Source organism: Sitophilus oryzae, unplaced genomic scaffold (assembly GCF_002938485.1).
Source record: "Sitophilus oryzae breed Bouriz unplaced genomic scaffold, Soryzae_2.0 scaffold_1586_pilon_pilon, whole genome shotgun sequence".
Taxonomy (NCBI): domain Eukaryota; kingdom Metazoa; phylum Arthropoda; class Insecta; order Coleoptera; family Curculionidae; genus Sitophilus; species Sitophilus oryzae.
This window is the reverse complement of record NW_022146265.1, coordinates 2,648,527-2,659,972: the sequence shown is the minus strand read 5'-3', so window position 1 is coordinate 2,659,972 and position 11,446 is coordinate 2,648,527. Positions and strand designations below refer to the sequence as shown.

Below are 11,446 nucleotides of genomic sequence, written 5' to 3'. Positions count from 1 at the left end.
TCGAACATATATTTTTTTCTCAAAATTTTTTAATCCAATTTAAAGGATTCTTACTATACCTTCCGTTTCCATTCCATATCCGTTCCGTATTTTTGATTGTATTGACGCTATACGTAAGCTTCCGTTCTGTATCAGTTCCATACTTTTTAATGTACAATTTATATCATTACGAAAGTTTTAATATATAAATATCAGCAATATGTTAATAGAGATGGTACAAATGTAACCACTTGACAACGCTGTTTCCGATACGCTTCAGTCCTTCCGCCAAAAAAAAAATGTATGGAAGGAAATGGTATGGAACGGAAGGGAAACGGAACGGATAGTGTGCATTGTCCTATCCATTTACATGATATAATATTTTATATACACGGAAGGGAAACGGAAGTTGGCTGATACGGAAGGTATAGTGAGAATCAACCTTTAAGGTTAGTTATTACTCGGTTTTTGTCTGTTTTTGAATTGTTTTCTTTTTCCAGGGGAAGAGCTTCCTGGAAACAAAATGGACACTAACAACTTGGCCACTGTCTTCGCTCCGAACATTCTTCACTGCATCAAACCTGGAGGTAAAGATATGTCAGATAGATCGGAGGATCGCATCGACGTCATAAACGTTGTAAGGACGCTGATAGATCACTACAAGCAACTTTTCTTGGTACCTGCGGAGTTGTTGGATGAAATCTACGTTCACATGATGGACTCGCATCCGGAAGCTTTGGATCAGTTGTTGAATAAAAAGGATGCCATAGCTGGAGCAGACGAGTAAGTTTATATTAAGGCTCTATTCGCACATATAGGTCACGCCTCAGATATAGCTGGGAAGTTTATTTTACTTAACCAAAGCCAGAGTTCCAAGTTCTCTACCAGACTTCCAAGTGTGTCCAGGCATTCCCAGTTTTTCGGATTAGTACAAATTGAGAGTCAATGAGAATAAAATTACTTTTATTTTTTTTATAATTTAACGGCCATAACTATTTAGAAAAATACTCTAATTATTATTATCTTATTGAAATTTTGGACATAAAATCCTAATTTGTTCACATTTTGGTACAAAGGTTGCCTTTTGGTACAAATATATGACATAAATTTGGATTGATTGACGTATTCAATTAATTGTTTTGGTCACTTCCTGTTTCACCGGAAATTACTACAACTTTTGATTTTTAAATGGCACCCTCGGTATTTTTTGACTCTATTCGATAGAAACTGACATTCTGAATAGAATGACAATTCATATGTTAACTTTTGACATTCTCGCTTAATAAAAAATCGTATTTTAAAATTCAATCTAGAGTGCCATGACTATGTTAACTAACTAACACTTAATCAAGAACTCTTGGAAAAATAGATTTGATCGTCTAATGTTTTTAGTGTTTTATCCTGGCCAGTTAGAAAATGCTCAAATCGTATTTTTAATTATGTCTCAAGTTTTTCAAATGGAATTTGAAATTTTTTTACGAATAATTTGATACCACACATTTGGTATTTCGAATCAAATTTTCGTTACGAACCGCAAGTTATAATTTCAAATAAACCATATGCGAAAATGTCAAAGGTTGAGATATGATATGTCATTCTATTCATAGTGTCGTTCTTTATCGAATAAAGTAAAAAAAAAATACCGATGGTGCCATTTAAAAATCAAAAGTTGTAGTCATTTCCGGTGAAACAGGAAGTGACCGAAAACAATTGAATATGTCAATCAATCTTAACTTATGTCATACACTAACATACAAAATCTCGTTTTTTTTATCTAAAAAGATAAAAAAGTTATAGGGGTGAGCCACTTTTGAGACGCAACCGGTATTGTTTTAAAAACTGTCATCTTGGTTTTACTCGATATTTCATTTTTGTTTATAAATCCCTTATTCATTGCATAGTATACATTATTATTTCCACATGATTGTCTCCATTTGCTTCTATGACAATATCTAGATATTGATATGTCTCGACCAGTTTTAACTCTGTATCATCTACGTGTATATGTATTTTCTTTGTTTCTTTTGCTATCTGCATTACTTTGGTTTTTGATTTATTGAGTTTCATACCCTTTTTAATCAGAACATTATTCCATATGTTGATTTTACGGTATCCGCAACTAATACTACATCGTCCGGCGCAAGCACAATCTGTTACTTCGATTGGTTGCAAATTTCTATATTTGATGTAGATTGGTCTAATTCTCTTGCTGGTTTCACGAATAATTTCGTCCATATAAATTATAAATAACAGTAGACTGAGGCTTCCTCCTTGGCGTACTCCTGTCTTAAATATTTCAGATTTCATATTGTTTTTTTATTACGTAATTGTTAGTTTCGTCATATATACATTTTATTACATTAATCATTATATCACCAACATTTCTTTTCTTCAACATGTTCCATATTAGTAGTTTGTCTATATTAGTAGTAGTTTTTGATTATAGTACAATTCTTTTAAAAGTTCCTCAATATGGCCGACCTAGTTACGAAAATTGGTATTTTTTTTTTAATGAAAAATAAGTTGGCGTTAGCGAATTCAGAAATTGATTTACTCTTTGGTTAACAATAACATTTTTCAGGATTGTCAAGTTGACGTTAAAGTTAGATTACTAGGTGGTATATTTCTCTTGTCTTGGGACTCTCCAAACCTTGGGACTCTCCAAACCAAACCAAATCAAATGCTTTTTCCATGTCTAGGAATTCGAAGTGTGCCTCGTTATCATGTGTCATATTCTCAAATAAATTAAATTTTCCTCCCCCATTCATAAATATCGATCAATTTCATATTCCACTAATTTCCCTTTAATAAAATAACCGTCTTTAAACTTTGCCGTTCGGAATAAAAAAACTTCCAAAGACCGCTCAATCCATTAGAGTTTTATCTAAAAAGTTTCACTCCTTGTACCCTAAATATAACAAGTTCGGGTTTTCCGGTTATCACCCACACCGACGTCTTTAATATTCTTTAAAAGTTCTCTATCAATCAAGAAAGTTTCTTTTCATTTTTTGCTCAGTGCGAGGGGAGAGATACGAATCGCCAAAAAATATATGAAAAAATATGTACTAAAGTGTAACCGCAAGGGTAGATTAAATGATACTTTAACAGCGAGGATAGGTCAAAAACTTTATTTCTTCTCGTACGTTTTTTAATTGCTTCCATTTTTGAACATTTTTGTATTCCTTTTCATAAGTTATTCGGGATTTAAATGTAAGTAGTTTGGATATGGCGTTTGTCGCCTCAGCTTGAATATCTGTTGGTAATTTACTTATTTCGTTTTGAGCCATTTTTGGCTCCAATTCAATCAGCAATCGACACGAAAGAAAATTAAAAAATATTGACTCAAAACTGACAACTAAAGAGACAGCTTTATTTATTTGTCAAATTACATAGAAACCAAACCAACCGTCAATATTTTTTCTACTCATAATAAATTCTTGAAATAGTAATTTCGAATATTTTTAAAATTTAACTCAAGCAGGAAAAAGTATTGTTTTTATACACGACGATAAATTGCATTATCGTCTTGTATAAAAATAACTATTATTTGCACTTTTTAACAATATCAATTCAATATTTAGTAAAAAACATTATTTTTTCGTATATCAGTGGATGAACTACTCAGAATGCAATTCTGCTCCATGGACACCAACTCAGCCGAACTCGGAAGTTTCTATGGAAAATGCGTTCGATCCGAAATATATACAGAGTGAGCCGAAAAAGACCTATTCTAGAGAGGAGTGTCTCCACGAGGCTGCAGCCACAGGTGGTCCTAATGTTGGTATGAGGATTAGGTACGTTACTTTTATTTCTATCCATTTATACAGGGTGGTCGCAAATGTATTCCGAAAACTCCGGCACTATATTCTGCTGATAAAAATGATAAAACTCACCGACAAAAATAAGTAAAAAAGTTCCTATAAATGTATGTCCTAAAATGCTTAGATTCAGAGATAAAGCGTGTAGAAGTTTCATTTTTTTTCGATTTTTTTCAAATAATTTTTGGAGTAACGTCAATATACAGGGTGTTTCACAACAAATGCGAAAAACTTTAGGGGGTGATTCCTTGTTCAAAATAAACGGTAGTTTGCTTTATAAAGGTTGGGTCAAAAGTCAACCATTAGGGAGATATCGCGGTACAAAGATGGCGGAAAAATAATGTTTTTATTTTTTATCTTGAAAACGAAAAGAGATAGACTAATGAAGTTTTATGGAAGCATTACTGTTATGAAAACACACTTTCAGGTAATTTTTTTACTTTTTTAAAATGAGTGGAAGGGATTGAAATAAACTACCCTTATCATTCATGTTAACGAAATTTAAAGAAAAATCTTATCAAACACATGCAAATTAATTTGGATAGTTTAGTTTGTTTAGAAACTTTTTTACCTCTTGTGTTTTTTTGATAAAACTCACCGATTGGAAATAAAAAAATAAAATGTAAAGCATTATATGTCAGGACAAAAAACATTTTTAGATTAAGAATCTAGTGATAATACGATAATAATAATCTTCTAGATAATAACGTATTGCAGTAGAGTAATGTCAAATAAAATAATATTAGGAACATCCTAAAAAGTAACAGCGGCCGACTAGATTTTTTCCTAAAAAAATTACAGCAGCCCACTAGATTCTTTATCAGAAAATGTTTTTTGTCCTGACATGTAATGTTTTACATTTTATTTTTTAATTTCAGATCGGTGAGTTTTATCAAAAAAATACAAGAGATAAAAAAGTTTCTAAACAAACTAAACTATCCAAATTAATTTTTTTGCATGTGTTTGATAAGATTTTTCTTTAAATTTCGTTAACAAGAATGATAGGGGTAGTTTATTTGAACCCCTTCCACTCATTTTAAAAAAGTGAAAAAATTACCAGAAAGTGTGTTTTCATAACAGTAATGCTTTCATAAAATTTTATTAGTCTATCTCTTTTCGTTTTCAAGATAAAAAATAAAAACATTATTTTTCCGCCATCTTTGTACCGCAATATCTCCCTAATGGTTGACTTTTGACCCAACGTTTGGTGAAGCAACTACCCTTATTTTGAACAAGAATCACCCCTGAAGTTTTACGTATTTAGCTTTTGAAACACCCTGCATATGTGGGTGTCCCGCAAATATTTTGCTGGTGGTAGATCTCGTAAAAGAAACATATTTTCTCTTTATCGTTTTTCAAATAAGTACAAAATAACGGAGTTATTTTACTTTGAAAATTTAAAAAAAATTATATTTTGCTAAAATTTTGAGAACCACTGGATCTTTTCTGGATTTTCTTTCTTGTAAATTTAATCTAATACTTATGTTGCCATATTATCAAGAAATTATGTTTTTTTAACTAAAAACTAAAAACATTTCCAAAAAAATTCGAATTATTAATTTTTTTTGCGAAAAAACCTCATAGGCGTGTTTCTGGGGTTGAACTATACTACCAGTTAAATTATTTGCACTCATTTCTGGGACACCCTGTATATATAATCGAAAACACCCATTTTACCCTGAGGGTGTCTGGGTTACATGTTCATGTTTTCTTGTCATAGATGCAGACCATTTCTTCCTATTTTGTGCCAATTGTTTTGCTCTTTCCCACGTACTCCCTTTTCTTTGTAAAATATGATCAACTATTTTATTCCACGTTTTGGTCTGCCTCTATTTCTTTTTAAGGTTCTTGAGTCCTTGATTCCCATATTTTCTTCACTGGAAATGTTATTCGTTCTTGTAAATGTCCCTGCACTCCAATGACATAACGTCAGAAAATTGAAGTTCTGGGAGTTTTTTAACGGGGTTGTGACGAAAAGTTGGCTACTCTTCAAACCAGTTAAAAAATATGTAGGTGGCGACCTCTACTAGTAGGAGTAATATTGACATCAAAATCAAATTTCTCATGTCAAAAAACTCCCAGACACCAATTTTCATCTAAATGTTGACGTTACTTCAGAAATTAATTGAAACTTCTACACCCTGTATCTCCGAAACCAAGGATTTTATAGGACATAAGTTTATACCTTTGACTAAGAAGACTAAGGAAGGAGCATATCAAAAATTTTAGGTCCACCGCGATGGGACTCAAATATGGCCGACTTAAATTTCGGTTTATCAGTGCCGTTCTAATTTTATTTAAAAAATGTAAAACTATGATGTAGGGTAGACGTGGGGTAAACTCAATATTTTTTTTTATATTACGTTGTGAATAAATGTTGGTAGTCATTAAAATTGTTATAAAAACATATTATTATAATAAAAATAGATAAGTTTTACTAATTATTTATTAACACAAACATCCGATACGCTACTGAAGCAGGTAAGTCAAATTGATGTATCTAAATTCTTTGACATCTAATCTTTGACAAGTGGTAAATAAAAGCAAAAATGCAAGAAAAAATATTTAATTAGTTAATTTAAGTGAACTTCACAAATGATCGGTTTACAACACGTATGTATATTATATAGTCACTTACTAGCGAAAAGTTGTTCCATTATTTCACTCGATTTTTGCCGAGATCTACCGGACGCTACACAACCAACTATTTTAGAGTCCTTTTTCCGCCGCCCATGCATGAATACATGGATAGCATTATGCTCCTTCCTTAGTCTTCTTATTCAAAGGTTTATACGAACTTTTTACTTATTTTTATCTGCAGAGTATGCTGCTGAAGTTTCTCAAATTCAGCTCTGACCATCCTGTATAGTATACCCCATTCATCAGTGATTGGATAAAAAAGAGCTGCGGTATTTTGGAAACCTTAGAAACTTAGGGAATTAATTTTGTGCCTAATTATTTCAACTTTCATTTCAGGCACAAAGACAAGATTCGAGAACGCAGCTTACGACGCAAACGCGAAAATACGAAGACGGTCTACTTCTGTCCAGAGCCAGAGGCGCCAAGGACGATGACGTCTATGCCAAACACCGTTCCTCGTCCATTGAAAGTACCAGTTCCACGCACACCGATGACGTGGCCTGAGTTCTGAGGATGAGCGACGAGAACAGTAACATCGAGGCGAAAAAAGTCCAGCCTGCAAGACATTCTGGACAACAGCGGAGTTTTGACAGCCAGTTTGACCATTCCCGTTCAAAACCGGTGTTTCATAATACAGGTAGATAAATAAAAAATACATTATCTTAAAAATATTAGCAGCTTGTAGTTTGAGTTATTATAATTTATATCATCATACAGTCTCAGGGCTTCTGACAAAGCCAGTATCTGAGACGGTTTACAGAGGCTAGTTCTCCATCTCCGACATCAGTCGTACCAAAGTTTATGTTCGTCGAGCAATCATTTCGAGTTTATAAAAAAACCTTCTAGAGAACAAATTATTTTTACTTTTCATTCTAATAGGGTCCAAGATCCCAGAGCGATCTGATATAACTTATTTGCACAAGGTGCCACGCCCTTTCTTATTTGAAGTTCAATAAAACACAAAGTTTACTTAATTAGGATGAGCTGCATAGAGGCCACTAGCTTTTTTTAATTTTTAACAGCCGGGTGGTCGGGTTCAAAGATATTATTAAAAGGGCGCCACGAGATTATACTCTATGAACTCGGCATAAAAGGTGTTACTATTAAGTAGACTTCAACACTAACCTCGAACTGTTGAGTGTAACTACCATGAACTTCAAATATGCTATAACTCGTTAAACTTAAGTGACTCTAAGTTAACTATGAGACTAGACTGCAAATAATACTACTAAAAATGTTTAAGCAATTTATTAAAATATTAAAAGTTAATATTTAAAGAAATGGTAATGAATAAACGTTGAAAAGTAGAATAAAATTTAAATCAAGAAAACTAACTAAAAGTATGACGTCATAATCCCCCTTACTTAAATAAAGTACAATATCCTGGGTGGATTACAAATATCAAACTAAATCTAAACTAAAATTGTACAGTCTTACTCTATTCGATTGTACTTGAAAACTTCCTCCAGCTGAGCTACGGTGTATAGCTACAGGGTGGCTACGGCGGTGCACAGCAGCTCGGTGTACTGTCACTGGAGCCCACGGATGTCAGCAGACGTACGGATGCCGGCCAGGTGTAGGACTTCAAAAGGTGAACATAAAAAACCTTAAATAACATTGGTTGTCTTAGAAAAGAGCCTCAGTTATAGAACAAGGACTAGCACAACGTGTAGGAGTTAATAAAAGTAGTAAAGAAGGACTAATCAAATCTGAACTTTACCTCAACGAGGGTTTAAGATGTCCAGCGGGTACCTCTGCACGGGCAACAGGATGGAATTCTGGACTGTTCTGTGCACTACGGTCTGGATCGGTCTTCTTGCTCTACAATTACGAACAACCAAATAAGACTTAAGAAAGATAATACTCAACTAATCTTTCTACACCACGTGGGCGTGGAAAAGTCGAAAACCAGTCAACAATACGAATAAAAATCAGTTGAGCATTGACTTAGAATGGAAGCATATATAGCAGAAGAATTATAGCATATCTTGGAACTATTCGGGGACTTCTTGGGCACGTGGAATCGGAATATCGGTCGGAGAATTTGGCTATTTTAATCCCATTGCGGAAATTGGTCGGCGGTCCATACAAATCAACAAAATCCAACCACGTTTCTGACCAAAGGTGTTTCGGAAGCCTTAATCCTTCTTTACGAAGACCTGCTATTCACCAACAGGGAATGCTTCACGAAACGGCAGCCAGTTGTTCACGACGACATTCGGACGTTGGGTACACAAGAAGTGATGCAAGGATTCGATTTCCTTCACAAAATCAGATTTCAACCGGAAATCTCCCTCCAGGATATAGATAGAGAACTATATATCTTGACTAGCCCAACTCACAAAAAGGCATAAATAAAAAAATGATGTTTTCTCCTCAGCCATATTCCATATCCGGTCAATGAACGAACTAAACTCAGAAATTCCACAATTAAAAGAACGAATTGCACACTGCGATCCATTATCAAAAAATTATACGATCAAACGAACTTACCTTGAAGTGAAGTTCGATCGTAATTATATGAGGCGCCCAGTCCGGAATGTATTATCTTGATTTTTCTATACGTAGTACTGTCCCTGCGTGCACAATTTTTAAAGCTATAAGCCAAATTCCCTCCCCGCTACCAGCTCCAGATGGCCGCGCAGGCCCTGGCGCGGCGGTCGGTATTCATTTTCAAAGATTTATTCATTAATTCAAGCGACCATAAAAACGGTGGAAGACATTGACCGGACGCTAAATTACGATCGAACTTCACTTCAGGTAAGTTCGTTTGATCGTATAATTATATTCGCGTCCAGTCTTGATTTTTTTATACGTAGATGTTTAAAAAACCGATGGTTGCAAATTAATGAATGCAGTGCAGAAAGCATTTTTTTTTGAGACAAAAATAGCTGAAATTATAAATATGTTTATTGAGTGCAACCAAAATGAAACCAATTTAACGGCCATCATTACATGGATTTATTAAATTGTGACAATATACATATATGCATACTAAGCAGAAACAGAAACCCATAAGATGGCACTTCCATAAAGCATTCTGCCAAAATTGTTCAATTATACTTTATAAACCAGTTAACTCATCGTGTCGATAAAAATCCCTGTCTCAATGTAGAACTGAGTGGATAACTCGACTATAGTGAGGTTTAACCGATATATATTTTTTAAGATGTTTCTATCCCATTGCTTAATATTTAAAAGGCCTTACTTTTTAAGCCATTAATATTAGACAACATTTGAATGTTAGACTTTGGTAGTAAGAAATTAAGATTCTCAATAATTTATTTTCCAAAATGCTTTAATTACGTCGATGAATTAAACCAGTGTCATCATATAGATTAGATTTCGAGCCATACATTGGTATGGATATTGTGGACATTGATATAAAGTAGACACAGATATTGATCTGTATCAATTTTATAACAGAAGTTGTATTATTATTTGTATTATTTATTTCTTTTTTTTTGATAATTTTCAGTAACTATGACGTGAAACCAATATATGATTTATTATTTTTCATAGCAGTTCACGGCAAGAATTATATAATCTATTTATATATGTAAAACTGCAAGAAAACTATTTCCACTTTATGATTTAATTGATATGTCTATTCTTTAAAATTCCGAAATTTCTAGATAAGAAAGTCGAACTGTTAGGGAACATTTATAGTAAAATTTTAATGCAGTAAACCTTAGACACATCATATCTTACAAAAGCCTCTTTCAACGAGAAACCATCCAGAGATATTTAAGAAAAAATTCCAGTCTGTGAAAGTTTACATTAGTGTTATTATAATCATCTCTTTCGAAAGTGTATTGTAGAGGAGAAAATATATATTATATACTGTAAGAAAAAACTAACTTTTTGTTTCGATAATTTACACAAAGTCTGTCACTTTGTCAAAATGTATAAAGTATTGGCCAAAACACAACACTGCTTTTATAGGCCGAAATGGGTAAATATAAACTCTAAATGTAGATGGTGAGTATTCCAACATATGAAAGTCAAAGATTTACATAAACAAATTAGCATTTAACAGCCGTTATCATAAGGACCTCCTTTGAAATGAGACACAGTTACTTAAGATTTAGAATAAAACTTACATTTCCATTAGAATAGCTTTAGCCAAAATAGAGAAATTTCTTTAGCCAAAATAGAGAAAAAGACGTTTTTTTTATATATATATATATATATATATATATACATATATTAGCTATGAAAATCTAGGATATTAGCTATTTTATTATTATATACATATTTGAGTTATTATTATTAGCTGGTCAGCTAAGATGATTACTTTTAATGACTTGGAGGTCAACGTTAAGTTGGTTGTCGCCTATTTTATTGTAGAAGGGCTGGAAAGGCAGCAAACTGAAGGGTACCTAATGAATTGGCCGCTCGTGCCTCATGTATCACCCCCCCTCCTTTTTGTAAGAAGGAAGGTAAAGACATATTCGAATATCTGTCACAAATATCTGGATACATTCCGTTGTTTGTATGTTTTCCTCTAAGCAAGGTTCAAACGTAAATTTATCCAGAGGTCCTTCTTCCTCATGATTTTCATTTGAAAATCCTTCAGAGGGAAAAATAGTTGATACCTTTCGTACAAGATACCGTCAACCACATTAGGACTATGCGTCCGGTATCTATAACAACCGTCCATATTTGTTCCATGATATATTTATGAATATTTTTCTCTTCCTTTAAAAGAATATTAAGTCTACGACGAGTATTGTTAAATTTTATAACCCAGATTTTTTTTTTTTAAGAGTTTGATTTCGAAAATATGCTGGACTTCATCTTAACAATTATGACACAGGAGAGGATAGGCGACATGCCATGACTCCTTGGTAAATTAGGGAGCTAAAATATTTTCTCAGATATAAAAGTTGGACCTTGTTCTGTGCTGAAGCCAGATCATTGGCTAAGACTGAATTCGTCTCCCGAAGAAGAATGTATCATCATCGAAGAGTCGGTTTTTCTGTAAATCTCTTTGATTGCCCTTCCCC

The 11,446-nt window shown here is 33.4% G+C and overlaps 1 protein-coding gene across 1 annotated transcript in view; it reads left to right on the top strand.

The window, feature by feature from the left end:
• LOC115879715 (rho GTPase-activating protein 36-like) overlaps positions 1-6,953 on the top strand; it is a 19,350-nt gene extending 12,397 nt beyond the window's left edge. Inside the window, exons 2-4 of the mRNA XM_030896672.1 lie at positions 480-762; positions 3,561-3,773; positions 6,774-6,953. Of these exons, the coding sequence (XP_030752532.1) occupies positions 480-762; positions 3,561-3,773; positions 6,774-6,948 (671 nt within the window). The 3' untranslated portion in view covers positions 6,949-6,953. The remainder of the gene's footprint in view (positions 1-479; positions 763-3,560; positions 3,774-6,773) is intronic.
• Positions 6,954-11,446: the final 4,493 nt, after the last annotated feature.